Consider the following 23,170-nt stretch of genomic DNA (forward strand, 5'->3'; position numbering starts at 1 on the left):
CAGGTTGTTTATAAAAATGACAAACAGCAGTGGACCCAAAACAAATCCTTGCAGTATACCACCAGTAACTACTATCTGCAACACATCTCCCCAACTTCTATACTCAATACCCAGTGTTCCAAAAGCTTTCTTCACTGCCCTATCTACTTGCGACTCCACTTTCAGAGAACCGTGAACCTGAACTTCAAGGTTTCCGTGTTCCACTACACTCCTTAAGGCCTTACCATTCACCATGAAACTTCTACCTTGATTTGACTTTCCAAAATACAAGACCTCATACTTATCAATATTAAATTTCTTTTGCCATTTCTTGGCCCACTTCTCCAGCTGATCAAGGCCCTGCTGCAATTTCTGACTACCTTCCTCACTGTCTACAATACTGCCTATTTTAGTGTCATCAGCAAGGTTATTAATCATGTCTTGGATGTTTCTCATCCAAATCATTGATATAGACAACAAACAGAAATGGGCCCAGCACCGACACCTGAGGCATTCCACTCATCACAGGCCTCCAATCTAACAAGCATTCTTCCACTATCACCCTCTGCTTCCTACTATCAAGCCAATTTTGTATCCAATTTGCCTGCTTGCCCTGGATTCCATGCGATCTAACCTTCCAGAGCAACCTACTATGCGGAACCTTATCAAAGGCCTTACTGAAATCCATATAGACTATGACTGCCTTGTCAACCTTCCTGGTCACTTCATCAAAGAAGTCTAATAAATTTGTGAGGCATGAGTTCCCACTTACAAAGCCATGCTGACTACTCCTAATCAAACCCTATCTTTCGAAATGCATGTATATCTTATTTCTCAGAATCTTCTCAAGTAACTTACACACCACAAATGTTAAGCTTACTGGTCTATAGTTCTCAGGCTTTTCTTTGCAGCCCTTCTTGAATAATGGCACATCATTCACTACCCTCCAGTCTTTTGAGACCTTACCTGTGGCTAACGATGATGCAAAAATATCAGCCAAGGCCCCTGCAATTTCTTCTCTAGCCTCTTGTGGTATTCTTGGATATATCCGGTCATGATGAAAAGATTTATCCACTTTCATACATTCTAATACATCCAACACTCCTCTCTTGTGATATGGACTGTCCCCAAGATATCACCACTAATTTCCCCAAGTTCCCAAGTCTTCATGTCTTTCTCCATGGTAAACACAGAGGAGAAATATTCATTGAGAATCTCGCCCTCTCCTGTGGTTCTACACAAACCTGTCCATTTTGGTCCTTGAGGAGCTTTATTCTCTCTCTAGTTATTCTTTTCCCTTTAACATATTTAAAGTATCTATTTGATTCATCCTAATCTTCTCAGCCAAGGCAATCTCGTGCCCCTTTCGCCCTCCTGATTTCCTTCCTCAGTAAACTCCATGTATACCTCCAGGGATTCCCTTGATCCCAGCTGCCTGTACCTGAACCACATCTCCTTCTTTTTTCTAGTCAAAGATCCAATATCTCTTGTCATCCAGGGTTCCCTATTCCTGCCAACCTTGCTCATCATCCACACAGGAACATACTGACCTTGAACTCTAGCTGTCTCAGTTTTAAAGGCCTCTGACTTGTCAGAGGTCCTTTGCCTGCAAACAAACTACTCCAATCAACTCTTGCAAGCTTCTGTCTAATTTCATCAAAATTCACCTTACTTAAATTTAGAACTTGAACCTGTGGACAAGTTTTGTCCCTCTCCATAACTATTTTTTAAATATATTTTTTTAAAGAAAAAATAGATTTTTAAATATTACAACAAACACTAAACAATGCAATTCAAAACGGTACAAAAATAAACTCAAATAATAAAAAAAATCCCCAACGCACCCTCCTGTACAAACGTACAAACATATATAGAGAAATATAAAATTTAAAAAAAACCTCTCCATAACTATTTTAAAATTAAAAATCACATGGTACCAGGTTATAGTCCAAAAGGTTTATTTGGAAATACAAGCTTTCGGAGCACTGCTCCTTTGTCAGGTAGCTAGTGGAGTAGGATCATGGCACACAGAATTTATAGCAAAAGATTATGGTGTCATACACTGATGCGACATATTGAACAAATCTAGATAACTGTTAAGTCTTTCATCTTTTAGAATAGGTTGCAGGTTTCAATTCATTAATATGTAAATCCTAGAACTTGGTTCAAGTCACATTCCCGAGGCAACTTAAAGGTTTTAAAATAAATAGAACTGTGGTCACTGGTCGCAAAGTGCTCCCCCATTATCACCTCTGTCATCTGTCCTGCCTTATTTCCCAAGAGTAGGCTGAGTTTTGCCCCTTCCCGAGTAGGAATCTCTATATACTTCTTGAGAAAACTTTCCTGAACACAACTAACAAATTCTGCCCCATCGGAGCCCTTAACACTCTGGCGGTCCCAGTCTATGTTAGGAAAATCAAAATCTCCTACTGTGACAACCCTATCCCTCCTGCAGGTCTCCCAATGTCCCTGCATATTTGCTCCTCTCATTCCCATTGACTATCTGAGGGTTTATAGTACAACCCCAATAATGTTACCACCCCCTTCTTATTTCTTAGCTCCACCCATAAAGTCTCACAGGATGATCCTTTGGTTATTTCAACTCTGATTACTGCTGTGATACTTGCAGTATCAATCAAAAATGCAACTCCCCATCCCCTCCATTCAACCACCTCTGACCCTCCTAAAGTATCTGACCCTCCTAAAACATTAAGCTGCCAGTCCAGTCCCTCCCTTAGCCATGTTTCTGTAATGGCTGTAATATCCTAGTTCCCCGTATCTATCCATGCCTAAGCTCATCGGCTTTATTTGTCAGCCATTTTGCACTGAAATAAATGCAACTGAATCCAAAAGTTTTCTTGCTCCCTGTTGTGTTCCAGCCTGATCTATCTCTTCAACTTATCATTTCTGATCACTGTATCTCCTTCGAACCTAGCACTTACCTTCCTGCTGTTAAGGATCCCATCCCCCTGCAAATCTAGTTTAAACCCTCCTTTGCAGTACTAGCACTACCATTCTTCACTACCCTGTCTCCCTGCAATTCCACTTTCAAGGAATTATGAACTTACATTCCAAGATCCCTTTATTCAGCAACATTCCCCAAGTCCTTACCATTAAGTGTATAAATCCTGCCTTGATTTGCCCTACCAAAATGCACCACTTCACGTTCATTTCATCAGTTGTTCTTCTTCAATGCCTAAACATCTTCAGCTTTTATTTCAACAACCTTTCCTTCATCATAAAGTCAAAGTGGAAGTGTTCACTCATGAATCTGACAATGTTCTGCACCATTCGCAATTGCTCAGATAATGAAGCAGTCCATGTTCAAATGCAGAAAGACCTTGACAATATCCAAGACTGGACTGAAAATGGCAAGTAGCATTTGCATCACACAATGTCAGGCAATGACCATCTTCAATCAAAAACAATCTAACAATCCCCCTTTACATTCAATAGTTTTACCATCACTGAGTCCTCAGTGTCAACATTCTGGGGTTACCATTGACCAGAAACTCTATATCAGGTGACTAAAAATGGCAAGCTTTTGCTTTAAACAGTGATTTATGGAAATCAGAGCGATGGAGAAGAATAGAGAGAGAATTCCAAAACAAACACATAGATCTAGATACCATCGATCAACCCCTCAGAAAACAAACAGGAAATGACATCACCACAAACCCCAGGATCCCCATCCAGGACAAACATATAAAAAGAAAGCAGGAGACAACAGCTTTGCTTCACTTGGAGGTTGCCACTGATGATGTTACCTAGCCAGGTAATGAAATGTCTGGATAGCAAACATACACCTTAGAGAATTCCAGAGCTTAGGGTTGAGGCAGGTGAAGCTGCAACACCAATGATGAAGCAATGAAAGTGCCAACATGCAAGAAACCAGAACTGTAAAGTGCAAACACCTTGGAGTGTTGTTTGGCTAGGTAAGGTTACAGAGACAGAGAAAAACATGGCCAGCAAGAGAATAGAGCGCAAGAAAAAAAACAAGGAACAAGGTTATCATAGTAAGTCTAGAAAGCATAGGTTTTGGACTCAAGGACAATTTTGAGATATGTTAGGAACTTTATATTTAAAAAGAGTGATCAATAACAAGTGGCTGGGTATGGGAAAATCAAGTTGAATCACTAGCTTTGTTTAAAAGTTATTCCATTGTATGTGGTGCTGAATTTGATCAAAAATTATGAGGATGGTTCTTCAACTGGACTCACCTCAAAAATATCATTATTCATTATATCATCCAATAAGGACACAAACAGTAAATTTTAGCACCTGACAACCTTTTCATGGTTGAGGAGGAAAAAGTATTTAAGATTATTTTCCCCTGTTGCCAAATGATCTCACCAAATTTAATTACTATAATTTAACAGCTCTGACACAGTGAAACACTTTTCATGATTTTTTTAATTGGGTCAATCTTATGCAGAATGTTGTTGAGCATGCATATATTAATGATTTCAGACCTAGAGCAATCTGCTGAAAGGGCATCGTTGTAGATATTTGCATTCCTACATATTTTCAGTTACCAGGCTGAGGCCTTAATTCCACATTAAACGTCCGCTTTAAAGCAACTGGAAACACTTCCCCCGCCCACCCCATCCATCTGAACTGGAATCATTGCTGCTCAGTAAATCACGTGCTCAAGTTCCTAATTGCAGTCGAGGCTTAATGAAATGTTTCATACCTTCCATTTAAACAAGGGAAGCAGGTTTTAAATAAATTACCGAATCACCTTTTACCTCACCCCAACTATAAAAGGTAGTACTATTACATTGAAACAAGGGGGATGAAAGGAAAGGCCTTTCAACCCATTTGGACATTTTAGAGCTTTCAGTGTCATATTATCTAAATTTCAGTTTCTCAAAGTGCTTGAAATTCAACAAATGTGCGATTTATTTTTCTTCTAAAGCTAACGGAATTTCTCAACTATTGCCTTTAACTTCCGAAGACCTTTCGAAATGTCCTTAAAATAGTTCACATGTAAAGGGGTCAAAGATTTGCTCTCTCACAAGCAAAGTAACTTTTCAAAAGTATGGTATTACATTGCTAATAGTTATTACTTGACAAATATTGGTTTCAGTGATAGTTAATAAATATAACTGCAAAAATCGCTATTGATTCTAATCAATTGCATAGCAGCCATTGCGTTCTTCATAGCTCGGTGCCCGATAATTGACAAGTTATCCAACGAGTCAGAAACTGCTGTAAGCCTCGGGGCTAAGATGATTGATTGACAGCTTGTCTCACCATTCACAAATCTGAGAACGGATTTGAGCGACACGAGTTCTCATGACAACGGGGCCGCAGTTTTGGGACAGGCAGTTCATTGAACCAATCGTCAAACGAGTCTCTCCCGACCTCGGCAGATTGACAGCTAACTACACCAATCGGGAGACCTACAGAACAAATAGGCCGCCCCTGCCACAGCCGATGGATGGTTCGAGAACACGAATCAGAGAAGGTGACTATGGATTTGGACCAATAGGAGGATGGCAGGGAGGCAGGTGGTGTTGCAGCGCCCGCCCCGGAGCCAGGCCGGCGAGCAGCGGAGTGGGTGCAGACGAGAAACGGCGCTCAGGAACAGGCAGGAAGCAAAATGGCGGCTGCGGGTGTTGGCGTTGCTGCCGCCGCCGCTGCCGCCTTAAAACTCCTAGCGGGTTCCGAAGTCAGGGTAACGGTGGATCACGTCGTGGACGACGCATTGGTCGTGTCCCTGCGTTTCGAAGAGAAGCTTTTCTCAGGAGTTCTAATGGATATTTCCAGAAGGTACGAGAAAATAAAACACAAAATAACGGGTAGAAAGAGAGGAGAAAAAGGCACCTTTCTCCTGAGAGGCCTGGAGTGGTACCTGGAGGGCGGATGGTGGGGCAGGTAAAGTGTGAGCCAATGAAGTGCCCACCTATGGGCCTAGGGCAGCAGGCGATAGCGGCCGGCACCTCGTCTCCGCGCTCTGCTGCATCCGAATCCCTTGTGGCCGCTGCGTTGCCAAAGGACGTGCAGAGGGAGAGAAGGGAGTTCGTGGGGGCATAGCCCTGCCCTACCATACCCAGCCCTGCTCAGACCAGGTTCCAGCAACTCCCCAACACATAGTCACCCACCCACACCCAAATTCAATGCATCATCAGTCCTCCTAACTTTTTTGGAAAAAGAAAAATAGAAATGCAGAGAAAGAGTATGAAGCTCCTCAAATGCCCTTCTTTATTTTGTTTGGATTTACTTTTTCAATTTAGGGGTCAACTGTATCTCTAAAGGTTAATAACGTAGTTTTGCGAATGAGACCACTACTATCTGCACATTTTAAGGAATGAGTTGAAGTACCGTAACTCCCTTTTGTAATGTTTTTCAATTTCCATTAAATCGATCTAAAATGAGTTTTGACTAAGTGATTTTTGAGTGGCAGGAAGAATGTGATGCACCTAGACGTTATGCAGAGTTTGTGTATACATCTAAACAGTGTAATGCAGTTTGTGTTTCACATTAGAAGTGAGCCAGGGCTAATAATTCTTTTTAGTTATACTTGATAATGTATGTCTCTGAAAACAAACTTTGACTCTGCTATTCTGTAACAAAAATACTTTTTTAAAAAAAATGCATACAGGTTGAGCCTCTACTACTCATTCAGGTCAAGGTCTCATGTGTGTCTCAAGGTTTTTTCTGGCCTCCAGATTTGCTTTCGAAGTCAACCTTCCTGCGTGTCCCCCCCTCTCAACCTGGTGAGAGCCCAAGATGCCCCCAACATGGTAATGTGTGCTGTTCTTGGATCAAGAGTTGGGAAATTCTTATGGTAGGTGGGGCAGCTCAAGCCTCCCATGCAATATTGAAACCAGTCTATTCCCAGAGAGCAAAACAATTTAGGTTTCCTACTATGTTTCTTACAGTATAACTTTTGTATTTTTTTGAGATGCTAAATTTTGGAGTGTAGTATCACTATTTTGGGATGTTTTTTGTTTCATATAAATGTTGTATGAGGCGAGGTGATTGCATAATAGTAACGTCACTAGTAATCTAGAGCTCCAGGCTCAGTTCTGAGGGCATAGATTTGAATTCATCATGGCAGATGGTGAAATCTGAATTCAGGTCAAACATTTAAATTTTAGAATATAAAATATGCTAGTTTTTTAACCAATTAAAAAAATGTGGATGCTGAAAATCTGAAACAAAAACTGCTGGAGAAACTGTGGATCTGGTATCATCTGTGGAGAGAAAATAATTAACCCTCTTCAGAGCTGACTAAAAGTGTCACTGCACCTGAAATGTTAAATCTCCACAAATTCTGCCAGATCTGCTGAGTTTCTTCAAGTCGTTATGTTTATAACTACTGTTGACTGTCATAAAAACCCATCACTAACGTCCTACAGGGAAGTAAATCTACCTTCCTTACCTGATCTGGCTTACGTATGACTCTAGACCTATAGCAATGCAGATTCTTAACTGTCCTGAGTAATTAGGGATGGGCAATAAATGCTGGCCCAGACGGTTACTGTCAATCTTTACTACTCTAACATCAGTTATTCCGTAGTTAGCCAGAAACTAAGGTTCCAGATTCAAGAACTGCTGTCTATGTCCTTATGCCATTTTTCATCAAAACCTGTGAGTGATTTGTTTAAAGTTAAGCTATAAGTAATTTTAGATTCAGTCTCGGAATTCTGCACTGAGTAACTCTCTTCCTGACTCCTCAAAGTCTGTCAACAATCTTACAAGACACAAATTGGAATACTCTCGACTTGCCTGGATTAATGCAGCTCCATTAATACTCTTAAGCTTGACACGATCGGGACAAAAACTGTTTGACTGGCACCACATCTGCAAGTATTCATTCCATCCACCACCTGCAGTGTTTAACACCTATAAAATGCATGCAAAAATTTGTGGAACCTGCTTTAGAATGTGCCTTATCGCTAGCATCCAAGAGGACGAGGGCACTGGAAACTTGGGAAAACCATTGCCTGCAAGTTCTCAGTCTCTCACCATCCTTTTAGAATTTTATTGAGTTTCCTTCTGTCATTAGGGAGGGAATTCCAAGATTTCAACCTAACACACTGGTGGTGTCCCTACCTCAAATGGACTGCTGTTCCACAAGGATAATTGTGGCTTGAGAATAATGCTAGCCCAGTCAGTTAAGTCTTTATCTTCAAATGAATTTGAGAAAAACTGCTTGCACTTATTTAGCATAATCCATTGTGTTAAGTATATAGCATTTCTCATCAATCTTGGCTGCTGTAAAATAAAGAACCATGCTTCCTTCTCTAGTACATTTTTGATTTTTAAATTTAAAATAAACATTGAAAGGAGGATTCTTTAAAGTAGCTATCTGCTCTAATTACTGAAAGTACTTTATATGAATTCTTTCTAAAACTACTTTTTGTTACAGCTTAGAATTGGTTTTATTGGCCATTTCACCCCAATTATTGCCAGGATTAGTATTTTGGGAGCAGAACCAGCCAGCAATTCTTAGAGCCAGGATGCAATGGTTAGTGCTACAGTAACTGATATAAATATAACATTGGGAAATGTAAATGGCTACATTTGTCCAGTCAAAAGCCTAATTTGCATTTGTGTACTACACAAAATTTCTTTATGTAGCAACACCCTCTATTTCTTAACAAATCTGGGCCAGTCCATCCTAAAGCACTACTGTCTACTGTAGGTCTACTGTCAAAATATTGACCTCCATAATAGCGATGATGGAAGTGAACAATTGGAGTAAAAATCCTCTAGGGAAAGTGAACCCAAATTATAGGCCTTTTTCCAAATAGCTTTTTTCTATAAATGTTTGGGTATCATTTGAATGCGTATATAACACCTGTTTCAGCAGTAATTTTTCATTTTACTGCATCTTCTGTAACGAAGACGTGATCTTTCTAACATCAGCCAATGTTTCATACCCCGTTTTATAGTGTGGAGATGTCTTGAATGCTATATATTAGAGACTTTTGCTACTCCTGATATAATGTGCCCATTTATAGTTGGTGTTTCATCAGCATTAGGATGCAAGCCATGGTCTCAAGCTGGCTTCCATTTTGTTGTCACTGCCATTTCTTTTGCTAGAAATGCGAAAAGTTGAAACATCTGATTTTTGGAAGAACGTCAAAGGTGAAATTCTTATCACTTCCAATTCTAGTAGTAGATGAGAACTGAATGTTGGATTTGTTTGGCTTGTATTAATTCTTTTTCAGAAGCAAATGTAAAATATTAAGATTGTAGGACAAGTTTATATCAACATAATTGTTAGAAGTCATTGATTTAAAAATGTGCTAAATGAATATTATTGTATCATTTGCAGAATCATCTGGAAACGGGGGGGGGGAGAGAAAGAGAAAAATGAATGTTTGTTGGTCCACTGAATCAAAGTTTTTGTTCCATTAGTCTGATTTGGGATTTAGGAAACCTGTTTAGCTGCAATTGTATACAGTTTTCTCACTGTTGAAATAGTGAGTTTCTTAAAAAGTGTGAAAGAAAGTTGAAATGAAAGTACCGTCTATGATTAGTCCAGAAAAATCATGGGTGAATTAAAAGGCTAACTTAGAGTAGGATTTCTTCTGTTTGTAAGCATCCAGAATGATTCTTTTAATACTATGCATTATATGAATAATTGTTTGAGTTTGAAACGTTAACAGACAGACTTAGTTCTTCAGCACAGTTCTGGGATAAATACTATCAAAAATATTCCAAGTAATTTGGGGTTGATTGTGCTGTCAGTGATGAGCTTTCCAATATTGTAAAATGCTGGTGCTACCAGCCTCCAGTTGGAACAATCTAATGTAGTTTAAATTAATCCCATCCTCTGATCATAGACTGGTATGTGCCTTTAACTTCATATTGCCAAGATATGAAAATCAGAAGTTGGTATTATTTAGTCTTCACCCGGGAGAGGAGCTGCAAGACTAAATATGACATTTCGATGGGCAAGAGGGGGCTGGATTCAAGAAAACGTAAAGAAGATTCAACTGTTCTCAACTCTGCCACGACAAAGTGGACACTTCTATCTTTATTATTACTGTTTGATTTTATGAAGACAGATGAAGAGAGACCAGAATTCCTTATGCATGACATCAGAGTGGGAATAAACAATTTAGCAGGTAGTTATTTTTGAACAAAGCACCATTTATAAGAATCTGTACTGAGGCCATTTGGTTACTTGATCTGAATTAAACTCTTAACGACAAGTTGTAATTAATGTGTATATAAAATTTAATTCGGGTGATAATGCTTAAGTCATTGGATGAGATAATTATCGATTAGCATTGTACCGGCAATCTACTGTTTATTGCAACATCTCCATTTTGGACTTGTGTAATTGCTAGCTCAGAAATAAAAGCTTATTTAATGGAAGATTTTATAAAGCATTGTAAATTATGGAAAACTTGACACTGCAATTCTGCTCCAATCATTGTCAATTTTTGGTAACAAAAAGGTTAATTTACCAGGTAAGCAAGCAACCAGAAAGGTCATTTACTGTAACATTCAACAAATTTTCACAAATCCCTTTTCTGGATGTCACTGTCAATGGAATCGAACTTTTTTCTAATATCTTTTAGGTTTTGATTGGTGTAAGACGTTGAACTAGAATTAAGTTTTCCTTTTCAAAGCCATATTGCACTACATTGGTGTATAAGGAGATGTAACTGAATTTTTTTTGCATGTTTATAATCAATATTTACCCGGAGAACATGAGCAAGTCCAGTTCAGTTAAGCATTCAAAGCTAGTCCCTCCTGGCTTTTAAGTGTAGCTCTAGACTCTTTCTTTGCGTGGTATGTCAACAGTTTAATGCACTTGTGATGCACAGTCTGCACTGTGGTATTTTTAGCTTTCTGATTCATGTGAAAGATATCTGAATCACTAAGAATGCAAAAAGTATGTGTTGCTTGGAAATAAATGCATTTAATGGTGATAGTAAAATTGGAGCAAAATGCAAAAACCTGATTTTTAGGACTGAATCCATTTGTGCTATACCTTCTCAGGTTTGGGCCCTATGGAATTCCTGTGACTGTGCTTCCAAAAAGGGACTACAAGGATAAAACTGACTTACTGCAACTTCAATGTGAACCATTCCAGCAACAGATCCAGCAAAGTTCAAAATCAGCAGGTACATGTGAAGCAGCATCTTTGGTACCTTCTACACACCCTAGTGTGGTTGAAAGCCTGTGGACTGCAAAACCTGCACCGTTATTTTACGAAGGAGCACCTTATCCTCCTCCACTCTTTATTAGACATACTTATAACCAGTCTATACCTCAACCTCCTCCAAGAAGGATTAAACGACCTAAAAAGAAAATGTTCAGAGAGGAGTCTACTTCCATAATGAATTCTATTAAACTCCGACCAAGACAAGTTTTATGTGACAGATGCAAAAATAGTATTTCTGCAGATAAAAAAGAGTTGAGAAGGGGCAGCAGCACAAATGACACTTCTCGAAATGAGGACAAGAAACGAAAAAATGACAGTGCGCCTGCAGTATCTAAGAGACTAAAAACAGATCATAAACTGGAAGCAAAAACGCAGTATGATGGTCAGAAGAGAAATACAGTCATTAAAATTTCAAATCTAACTACAGGCAAGGGCAAAGTAGTCAAGATTTCTTCCCAAGTACATAGTTCTAAAGTGCAGTTGAATCCCAAGAAAGTGCTACAGAACAAGAACGTAGATCACACGAAAGCCAGGGAAGTATTGAAAATGGCCAAAGACAAAGTTCAAAAGAAACAGCAGGAAGTTTCTTCATCTGGTGGTACCATTCCAAAAGTTCATTTTACACGGCGCTTTCAAACCACCAACTCTGGCTCTCTCCCTCCACGGATTCGTTTAAAACCACAAAGGTACAGGAATGAAGAAAATGATTCTGTTTACAAGGCTAAACTTGATAGACTACGCAGCTGTAAGACAGTGTCCAAAGCGCCGCCTCGCTGTACCTCTTCCCGCTCAGCAGGTGAGCAGCCTTCTGAAAAAGATAGTCCCACAAAAGGGTTGGAACAGTCCACTGATGAGAATAAAGACACCAGGGAAATAAAATGGCCTTGTGAGCAAGATGAAAAACAATTGGGGAAAAGGGGCAGAGGAGGCAATATAACTGTTTATATGACCTACAGTCAAAATAAATCTGACTCTTCCACCTTTTCAGTTTGTAGTAGTGATAGTGCAGATGATATAAAATCCTCCAACTCAGAATGTAGTTCTACTGAAACATTTGACTTTCCTCCAGGCAGTATGCATGTACCTTGCTCTTCCTCCTCAAAAGAAGAAAAGCTCACTAATTCCTTGAAAGTGAAAGTCTTTACCAAAAATGTCTCTAAATGTGTGACTCCAGATGGCAAGACCATATGTGTAGGGGACATTGTTTGGGCCAAGATTTACGGTTTCCCCTGGTGGCCTGCCCGCATACTTACTATAACTGTGAGCCGGAAAGATAATGGCTTTTTAGTAAGACAGGAGGCCAGAATTTCATGGTTTGGGTCCCCAACAACATCTTTCCTGGCTCTTTCACAAGTCTCCCCATTTTTAGAAAACTTCCAGTCACGGTTTAACAAGAAGAGAAAGGGCCTTTACCGAAAGGCCATCACAGAGGCAGCCAAGGCTGCAAAGCAGCTGACACCTGAGGTGCGGGCCCTGCTGACACAATTTGAAACATGAAAACATCAAAGAAGGTAGGCAAGTCAAGTGGTTGGGGTTACACTAAACTGATGCCCAAATTTAAATATGTATGACTAATTGTAAAACTTCAAATTAGGCACATTGGTGTAATGACTGCAATTCAATGTTAGTTTTAGAATGAGGATGGCTACTGACTATTATAACACCGAGGGTAAAAATCTACTTAATTTATCAATTTTCAGCATTTAAGATCAGGAATTTGGACAAATAAATCGAGTTTAGATCCAATAAGTACTCCAATTTCGTTAGGCCCAGTTGCCTTAAACATTTCACAAGTTGGATGTGTAGGAGCTGAAACCTTGAAGGACAGTCTGCTGGCTGTTTTATTGTGTTGTTTGAGTTCCTTTCCTTTTTTGAATAGAATGCTTATTAAAGACTAAGTTTCTGCTTCTCTGGACACTCCGTGGAAAAGCATTTTAAAAATTGGCTCCAAAACTGTCTACACATCGAGATGGCCCTTGTCTTTTTACTTTATCATTTCTAAAAAGCTGCTTTTTTGAAAATCTTTCTCGTTCTGGGGATCAAAGTGAGCCATGGAATTGATTGATTGGTACACATGTACTTTGAACAACTCAAGTGCTGTTATTTGGAGTAATGGTTGTTAAAACTGAAGCTGGCTTATTGGTTCATGGATAACTGTCTCCGTAATGTTTGCTGTAATGATGCTTTAGTGATTTTCCTAGTTTTGCTTTTTTTAAAAAAAACTTGATACAACTAATGTGTAAATCAGTGATTCATGCTAGTTTCTGAAATGAACATTAGCTGACGAGAAGTCACCATCTGTTTCAATGTGGTGTTGAAAATGCACTGAAAGTTTGAATTCCGTTTATCTGGCTGAACCATGCAGCACAAATTTGAAGGACTAAAATTGAAAAATCTGTAATTGTTACAAAATTTAAGCCATTCAATCAGAATCCTCTTAAAACCAAATTATCACTGAAGCTTGTAATGCTTAGCATATCAAGTAGCATCTGTGGAAAGGTAAAGTTGAGTTAGGATGGATAAAAAGTTTAAGGGCTCTTGTAGCACTGTGGTAGTGTCCCTGCTTTGGGGTAGAAGACCTGGGTTCAAGTCCCAACTTTTTCATTATATTGCTGAACAGATTGATTAAAAATATCTATAGTTAAGATTATTCAACTGAAACATTAACTGTTTCTTTTTCCACATTTCATACCTGACCTGTTAAGTGTTTTCAGCACTTGTTTTTAATCCATCTTCCTATTCAAGTGATGAGATGGGGAAAGATACAAGCTACCATGAGCAGTGTCGATGAAAGCAATTTCCCTTTTGCTGGAAAAGGAAATGTTGCCCATGCTTTTTGTCTTGCAGTCAGCAGGAAAAATACATGATTTCAGATTATAGTAGTCACAATGATTCACACAATAGGAGAAAAAGATGCTGATTGGCTGAATTCACATTAAGAAAGCACATAAGCTCTCCAAGCTTCTGGGAAGATACAAAAAGATGTAAGGCTTGAACATATTAATTTTTTGAAAAACACTTTGACCTGAGGGGGGCATGGCTCAGGTACTGGCAGTTAGGATCAAGTGAATACCTGGAGGTATGCAGGAACTACAAGAGTTTACTGAAGAAGGAAACCAGGAGGGCAAAAAGGGACCACGCAAGAGCCTTGGTTGAAAAGATTAGGATGAGTTTAAGTATCCATTTTTAGTGGGAAAAAAATAACTAACTAGAGAGAAATAAGGCCCCTCAATGACCAAAATGGACATATGTGCAGAATCACAGGAGATGAGCAAGGTTCTCAATGAATAATTCTCCTGTCTTTACCATGGAGAAAGACATGAAGATTTGGGAGAGTTACTGGTGATGTCTTGGGGACAGTCCATATCACAGAGGAGGCTGTGTTGGATATATTAGAATGTATGAAAGTGGGTAAATGCCCTTGTCCTCACCAGCTTTATCCAAGAACACTGCAAGAGGCTAGAGAAGAAATTGCGGGAGCCCTGGCTGATATTTTTGCATTATTGTTAGCAACAGGTGAGGTCCTGGTAGACTGGAGGGTAGTGAATATTGTGCTGTTATTCAAGAAGGGCTGCAAAGAAAAGCCTGAACTATAGACCAGGACGCTAAACATCTGGGATTTGTAAGTTACTTGAGAAGATTCTGAGAGATAAGGTATATGTGCATTTGGAAAGACTGGGTTTGATTAGGAGTGGTTAGCAGAGCTTTAATTGGGAGACCATGCTTCGCAGATTTGTTAGAGTTCTTTGAAGTGACCAGGAAGGTTGACGAGGGCATGGCAGTAGATGTAATCCATATGGATTTCAGTAAGGCCTTTTGATAAGGTTCTACATTGTAGGCGACTCTGGAAGTTTAGATTGCATGGAATCCAGGGTGAGCAGGCAATTTGGGCACAATTAGCTTGATAGTGGAAGCAGAAGGTAAGAGTGGAAGGATGCTTGTCGGACTGGACCCCTATGATTACTGGAGTGCCTCTGGTCGATGTTGGGCCTATTGTGTGTTATCTATGTCAATAATTTGGATGAGAATGTACAAGGCATGATTAAGTTTGCAGATGACACTAAAATAGGTGGTATTGTGGGCAGTGAGGAAGGTTGTCAGAAATTGTAGTAGGACCATGATCAGTTAGAAAATGGACCGCAAAATGCAAATGGAGTATAATATAGATAAATCTGAGGTCTTGTAATTTGTAACGTCAAATCAAGATAGGAGTTTCATGGTGAATGGTAGCGCCTTAAAGTGTGTAGTGGAACAGAGGGATCTTTGAGTTTAGGTTCTCATTTCTCTGAAAGTGGAGTCACAGGGCATGAAGGAGGCTTGTGGCATCAGGGCATTGACTTTAGAAGTTGGGAAGTTTTATGTTGCAGTTATACAGGACGTTGGTGAGGCCACACTTGGAGTATTATATTCAGTTTTGGTCACCTTGTTATAGGAAGGTTGGGGAATTGGAAGACTAGAGGGGAAAGTGTAAAAGCGAACCTGAGGAGCAACTTTTTTTAGAGGGAGGTATGCATATGGAATGAGCTGCTAGTGGAAGTGGTTGAGGTGGGTACATTAATATTAAAAAGGCATTTCAACAAATACATGAATAGGAAAGGATCAGAAGGATATGGGCCAAGTGCAGGGAAATGGCATTAGTGTGGACAGACGGTTTGGTCAGCATGGACCAGTTTGGGCCAAAGGGCCTGTTGCGTGCTGTAGGACTCTTACTCTAAAGTTGGTCTACCTTGCTTCTTGCAAGTGCTACAATCCTTAACGGAGTCTCTCAAATTGATAATATAGTTGTTAGCTCACTGTGTTCAGCAAGTGTTACCCAATTGCAGAATCACTTTAACCAGTTGTTCTGGATTTAGTTAGCTTGGCTGCTCCAGAATGCTATCTATTAAGCTGTTTTTCGAACAACCAAAGAAAGATGCTATTAGATTCAAACAGCTATTATTAGAATTATGGCCATATGCACCTAACAGCTCAATGGCACTGAAATTCATATGGGAGTTGCTGAATTGGGTGACTGGCATCCAGTTAGTAGAAAGTACCACTTGCTGCTTGATAGTAGCAGCATGAAACACCTTTTAACCTGATATTGCAAAAATTTGAACACTGCTTTTCAGGGTAATAAGAAACCTGGCAATTTTCAGATCTGCTTGCAAGTTTCTGGTAATAGTGATTTTTATTTTGCAGAAAACTGCATGTATGTTCAAGCCTTGAACCTTTTATTGAACTGCCAAGAGGATGGGAAGTTGATATATCCTGGCACTCTTTTACTCCTGTCCATAAATTGATAATTTGAAATTTGACATTTGTCCTAATATGTGCAAGATGAACAGCTTCAACATGTCTCTAGCATTATTCAAAATCTGTATTGACTCTGGAACATTGCTATTCAATTGATTGCCATGTTTACCTATTATTACTATAAGGAGAAAGTGAGGTCTGCAGATGCTGGAGATCAGAGATGGAAATGTGTTGCTGGAAAAGCGCAGCAGGTCAGGCAGCATCTAGGGAACAGGAGAATCGACGTTTCGGGCATTAGCCCTTCTTCCTGAAGAAGGGCTAATGCCCGAAACGTCGATTCTCCTATTATTACTATAAAGTCATCGAGATGACAGACCCTTCGGTCCAACTTGTCCATACCGATGAGGTAGCCCAATCTAATTTAATCCCATTTGCCAGCACCTGGCCCATATCCCTCCTAAACTCTTCCTATTCATATACCCATCCAGATGTTTTTTAAATGTTGCAATTGTACCAGCCTCCTCCACTTCCTCTGGCAGCTCATTCCATACATTCACGCCCCTCTCCGTGAAAAAGTTGTCCCTTATATATCTTTCCCATCTCACCCTAAATGTGCCCTCTAGTTCTGGACCCACCTCGTCCAGGGAAAAGACCTTGTCTATTTACCCTATCGATGCACCTCATGATTTTATAAATCTGAGGTCACACCTCCGCCTTCAATGCTCCAGGGAAAATAGCCCCAGCCTATTCAGCCTCTCCCTATAGCTCAAATCCTCAAACCATGGCAATATCCTTGTCAATCTTCTCGGAACCCTTTCAAGTTTCACAACATCCTTCCGATAGGAAGGAGACCAAAACTGCACGCACTATTCCAACAGTGGGCTAACCAACATGCTGTACAACCGCAACATGACCTCCCAACTTCTGTATTCAATGCTCTGATCAATAAAGAAAAGCATACCAAACACCACTTTCACTATCCTATCCAACTGTGACTCTGCTTTCAAGGAGTTATGAACCTGCGCGCCAAGGTCACTTTGTTTTGCGACACTCCGCAGGATCTTACCCTTAAGTGTGTACATCCTGCTAAGATTGGCTTTCCCAAAATGCAACATCTTGCACTTATCTAAATTAAAATCCATCTGCCATTCTTCAGCCTATTGGCCCATCTGATCAAGATCCTGTCGTAACCTTCACTGTTGACTGCACTTCGAAAGTAACTGATTATTGGCATTGTAATGTTCCGTAGTCTCAAAGGACACAAATGTAAGCTATCCTTTTCTCCATGTAATGTTGGTTCAAGTTGCAAAACCTCTGGATATACTGAGTGAGAAAAGTGCTGAATGAAATGAACACAGAATCTTTAGCTGTGATGCTGTTCATACACAATGAAAATATCATCATTACAACTGTTGACTAAATTTCATTATGAAAAGAATGGAAGAGTGAATTCCTGCTGCTATCTTTGCTTGAGTTGCATGTTCAATGTTACTACTTGCAAATTAAGCTCTTCAATATTCATAAACCTACTGATCAGGGCACCGTCTACTTTAGAAAGACTATGTTAACTGCACATTCTTAGTTGTTCTGAACTCGCTTGATGCTTCTAGCATCAGTTCTGTGTTGACTTGTATAAGATGGTGGGAATGGGTTCCCTTCCCTAATTGAAAACCTGAATCATTTGGGTTACGTTTTAAAAGCAATGCAAAATAAAACTCCCCCTATCAGAGCATCTGTGTTAATATCAATAGGGTTTTTTTTTTTACTGTGACAAATGACCATTTTGCATGCCACCCAGGGGTTTCTGACAAATTCAGTTAAGTTCATTAGTTGCAGGATTGAGTCAAGCAAAATCTTTTCACAGGATGCTTGGTCAGCAGGTCAGGATTGCTGAGTGAAGTTGAAGTCTAGAATTGCTGTTCGTTTTCTTTTATATATTGTTATGCATTAAAAAATCCAAACTCAGTTTGGAAGTGTGTACAGTACTGGACCAGACTGTTAAAGTGTAACAATGTTTTTCTTGATGCTTTCCTTGTAAAATATTGTTACTTCAGTAATTAAACTTTTAAAATCTCATGTGCAGAGCAATAACCATTTTTCAATATTTCTGTTCAAATAATTACTTTCAAAAGTGTTAACATTACCATAAAATGCACAGTGAAATAAAACTGCTTAAAACTGAATTCTTAAACTAAGTTTCAATTGTTTGGGAATTAAGTTCTTTAATCCACCTACTTCTAAGTTGTTTTTTTCCCTCTGGGTTAGATGGTGGTTGAGCTGACTGTAGCATATAGACTAGGCTCACTGTTCCTCATGCAGCCTGGAAATTGGGTCAATGAAGTACTAAAGTTTCCTAATTTGAAAGTTTCAGCAATGCTAAGAAATCAAAAACATAATGTGCTACATTTCAGAGGTTGGATTTAAGGATGCTCAATGAGAATTGAAGGAATTTGGTTTTAATTCTTTGACATCTCCCCTTTTTCTGGAAAAGAAAATGGCTACAGTGAAATAATACTTAGTGCGTTTGTTTTGCTAACTTTTCATGAGTGTGCTGTGCTTGAATTAAAATGGACATGATCATGAGTGCTACATCACCATCATCCAGATTTTTTGGTAAAAATCAGTTCTACTTTCGCCAGACCAAAAGTTGAAGGAATGCTGAGTTGCTTTTATTGGTGTGGTAGTTACATTTACTGATTTAAAAACTGTATCTACCCTTCTGCTTTGAATATATCATTTGTAGTGCATGAAAACAAATTCTAAAATCTGAAGTTGTATTGTAGATTTAGAGAGAAACCTGTATAGTTGTGCTCTTATACCTTTTTAAATGAAAATTACAGAAGCTACCAAATTAGTGTTACAAGCAATGCTGGGCCTTAAGAGTTCTACATCATTGGACTACACAATAATATTGAAATATTCTACAGGTCAGGAATCCTTTATTTGGAAACCTCAGGACCAACTGGTTTTGGATATAGTTGCCCCACTTATAGGTCCATATAGGGCTAGAAGGGAAGCAGGCGTCATCCTCTCTCCTCCACCACATGACATACTAGGTTCAGGCCCTTTGGGCAAAACAGCATTTCTAGGTTTATTCAGGCTAAGCAGTGAAACTTTTTTTTCCTGAAGTCCATACTCAGCATGTCTACAGGTCTGCTCGGGCCTACTTTCCAAAAGACCTTCAGTTTTTGTCTTGATTTTCAGAAATGCAGATAAAGGATACCAACCTGTAAATTTAAATGGATAAAGTAAAATGATTGATATACAGGGAATGTTCAAATAATGCTGGGGAAAGAATAGACGTACGTACAATCTGGACACTGATAACCTTTTCACTGTTGGCTTTATGTACAACTCTTAGGCAGTGCAGGAGTTAATGAGGTTCCTGCCTTCTGAACCTCATCTGAGGCATGATGACCATCAGGTTAAACTCAATGGCTAGTCATCTTTCTCTATTGAGAGCGCAACCCTCTGATCCTTTGGAACTGTAGTGACTATTTTCTATCTGAAGATAAAGTTAACTATCGGTTGAAATAAGGAAGGTTGGTAAAACTTTAAAATTTGACATCATACCACCTAAACTCAACCTGAAATTCTGTATTTCGTTTCCCTCTGGTTTCTTGTTGGTTTAGCAAATCACTTTGTCTCTGGTATTGTACTATATGGGTTTTGCATATTTAACATGTATTGTTAAATAATACAAGTTTAAAAATAAAAATCCTTGGATATTACACTTTGTTTTAATATTCTACTGCAGCTTCCATGGTACTTAATTTCAAGACGCAATGATTCATCTTTTGCCATAAGAATATAGTATGCATTCAGGCCTCAGGATACAAGTATATCGGAGAACAAAATGATTCCACATTTAACAGGACCTATACACCAGGTCTATAGAACCATGAAATTTCAAATCTGACCTATAATTTGTATGGATAATGTATACACATAGTATCTCAACTCCCAATGAGATAAATCGTAGTGACTTTATCAAATAGCATACCCCGATTCACAAATTATCTATCAGAACAAATCATTACCTTTTTAGTTACTTGTATTAACAATCCAGTAATTTGCCAGACATGCATTATTATCACTTGGATATGTGCTCAAATGAAAAGTGGACAGTCAGCCTTGCCAAGTTGGTATTCTCTACACTAGGGAACAGAAGTTCAGTTAACTTTTTTTTACCTCCCCCAATCTTCCTTTCTTGTCAGCATTTTATTCTCAGTTTGTAGAATATTTTAATTGACAACATTGCATGGCATACTTTAGAACATTTACCAGGCATGGCATTTGATTTTCATTTCCATTTCTGAAATACCAATTAGTATTTAGCACTTATTTTTCAATAGTTGTTTCCTCTTGTCTATTAGATCGTGTATATTGAGTCAGGAAAAAAATTAGTGAGGGTTAATATCTCGTGGTTAGCTGTTTGTATTTCATTTTGAACTTTGAGGTGATCTGTGACCCAAATCAATTTGACAGCTCTACACAATTTCTTAGTGCACTCAACCTTCTGGTTACAATTGAAGTAACTTAGACATTTGTCCACATGTTTTTTTTCCCCCTCAAATCAGAAGAGTCTCAATTCTAAGTTTTACTCATGTTTTCCCTGTGCTCTTGTTTAAAAGCTATTGAATTCTCTGCCAACTATTCCTCTAAGGATGACATCTACCTCTTGCCAATTAAAGTCAAATCAAGAAAACCAACCATAGGTTATGATCTAGAAAAAAAAATCTCAAATCCCATTTCACACATTACCAAGAGGTGACAGCTATTTCAAATAATCACAAACTAATTGATCTGTACTTAAATAGTGTCTTGAATAGATTTGACCAGCAGTTATCATTTTGACATGTGATGTGTAACATTCGTTTTGTTTGACTGTTTGTTTTCCCTTTTTAGCCCGTCGACACTAAAGGTTCTGGCTGCTGTTTAAGATGTCCACTACACTGCCATTTGTTGGGCTGCAACGTTCAGACACCCAATATGCCATCTTGTCCGAAGTTTGTGGGGAGGGTTGCTGGAGAGAAAATTAATATGACTGTCTAGTCATAACTGAAATAAACATGACACTTGTACCTATTGTACATTGCTTTCTCACATGGAAAATGGAAGATATTTTTTAAAAAAGATTTTGCAATTCTTAATGCATGTTGAGATTTTTCTGACACACAAGTATATATGACCCACTTGAAATGGCAAATTCTTTCTTAGAAATTCTTTTCATGTGATGTGCCCTGTTTAAAACGTGGTCACTGGATGAGTTCACAGGTAAATGAACCCGGACATTTCTTACAAGTACTGTAGTCCTTTTTTTATTTTTTATATAAATCCTGAGAGTTGGATTTTAATTATGAATTCAGTTTTAGAAATTGAACCATTTGTCAGGGATTTTTTTACATGTAGTACTGTATTTGCTCTCCATTGGTTTTGCTTAGTTGCTTAATATTTAAGCTATGGTCCACATTTTAGTTTTGTCTTCATATCAAAAGGAGCCCAATGTCAATTATTTTGTGGACTTTAATACCTTTTAATTATGTGATTCAGCTTTAAGGTTTGCATAAAATTGAATGTTTTAAGAATGTGGTGTAAAACAATTCAAGAGATTAAAATTTAGATTGTATTATGATTGATTTTGGGTCTTTATGGTGAGCCATTAAATCAGAGTAATGAGATTCACATGGCCCAAAATAAATACGAGATATTTCTTGACCTTGACTGCAGTTAGTAGTGCTGCGATCAACTAGGTTTAAGTTGAGCAAAGACTTGTGGGGGTTTTAGTGAGCAGAACAAATAGAAAGTTTCATTAATGTTACATAAAATGTAATTCTCATTAAGATTTTCATGCTTCTAAACACCGACTTCACGAGATGGTTAAGAGATAATAGCTAAGGCTTTCTTCGAAGACAGTTGCAAACTTGAATGTTAAGGGAGTGCATATTATGGGTAGTCAAATGCGGCCTGTACTTACAGCCCTAGAGGCAACTGCCCTCGTAGCTTGTACATCAGTGTCTGCTGAGAATCTGATTAATCACCCTTCTGAACAGGCCATTTGTCAACTGTATGTACATATGTTATAGCTGGGGAATTCCAAACATGGCCCTAGTGGAGGCCTGAAATGATGAAGGAGCAGCCCTCTGAAAGCTAGTGCTTCCAAATAAACCTGTTGGTCTATAACCTGGTGTTGTGTGATTTTTAACTCTGTACACCCCAGTTCAATACCAACTCCTCCAAATTATGACAAACCTTTATGCACTTCTGTAGCCCTGTTATTTGAGGAACCCACATCAGATGCCCTCAATAACTACAGTCCTAAATTTCCAGGCCAGCAACTCGTAATATCCACTCCCTTAACATTCAAGTTACTGTATCTATGACTATCAGAAAAGAATTGTGCTAATTGCCCATAGAAAGACATTTTAAGTTCGTGTTTCCATTCTCTGTGACAAGGGTGATGCCCTCAGATTATGATTCATGATAGCAATCTTGAAGCATTACAATATTTTTAATCAAATGGTTCAGACATGTTATCTAAGACTTGAACCTTGGCATCAAAAGCCCCCTTAAATAATTGTACACAGCTCAATGAGGTCAATTATACAGTACACCATACAGTTGCTCAAAATATATTTCTGATGCCTTGATTATCCAGAGGAGCCTTACAATGTGGACCACAGAGGACATCTGACATCAATGTCTGCTGGACTTCAACAATCGAGAACATGAAGGAATTGCTTACCACCACCACAAATCAGGATAACCAGGAGGAGGACAGACTGTGGACAAGTTCTCCCTGAGGCCACAGCTTGGCAG

At 38.9% G+C, this 23,170-nt stretch overlaps 1 protein-coding gene across 2 annotated transcripts; it reads left to right on the top strand.

The window, feature by feature from the left end:
- The first annotated feature begins 5,526 nt into the window (after window positions 1-5,526).
- pwwp2a (PWWP domain containing 2A) lies at window positions 5,527-21,980 on the top strand. Of its 2 annotated transcripts, XM_087995454.1 has the most exons (4): window positions 5,527-5,754; window positions 6,587-6,772; window positions 10,951-12,627; window positions 21,260-21,980. In XM_087995454.1, exons 1-3 carry the CDS (start codon window positions 5,585-5,587, stop codon window positions 12,611-12,613), a joined length of 2,019 nt encoding a protein of 672 aa, XP_087851580.1. In that variant the 5' UTR covers window positions 5,527-5,584; the 3' UTR covers window positions 12,614-12,627; window positions 21,260-21,980. The 2 variants fall into 2 exon arrangements, with proteins under 2 accessions (XP_087851580.1, XP_043559816.1); XM_043703881.2 differs by lacking the exon at window positions 6,587-6,772 and having other exon boundaries at window positions 5,528-5,754.
- The last annotated feature ends 1,190 nt before the right edge of the window (window positions 21,981-23,170 follow it).

Source organism: Chiloscyllium plagiosum, unplaced genomic scaffold (genome assembly GCF_037043375.1).
Source record: "Chiloscyllium plagiosum isolate Xiang-an unplaced genomic scaffold, Cpla_swu_hap1 HiC_scaffold_16, whole genome shotgun sequence".
NCBI classification, from domain to species: domain Eukaryota; kingdom Metazoa; phylum Chordata; class Chondrichthyes; order Orectolobiformes; family Hemiscylliidae; genus Chiloscyllium; species Chiloscyllium plagiosum.

Excerpts from the sequence above, each read along its gene's own strand:
- pwwp2a (XM_087995454.1), top strand. The coding sequence starts at position 5,585 with ATGGCGGCTGCGGGTGTTGGCGTTGCTGCCGCCGCCGCTGCCGCCTTA. Across the intron at positions 5,755-6,586 it reads CTAATGGATATTTCCAGAAG|GTTGAGCCTCTACTACTCAT; the intron begins GTACGAGAAAAT and ends AAATGCATACAG. Across the intron at positions 6,773-10,950 it reads AGAGTTGGGAAATTCTTATG|GTTTGGGCCCTATGGAATTC; the intron begins GTAGGTGGGGCA and ends ATACCTTCTCAG.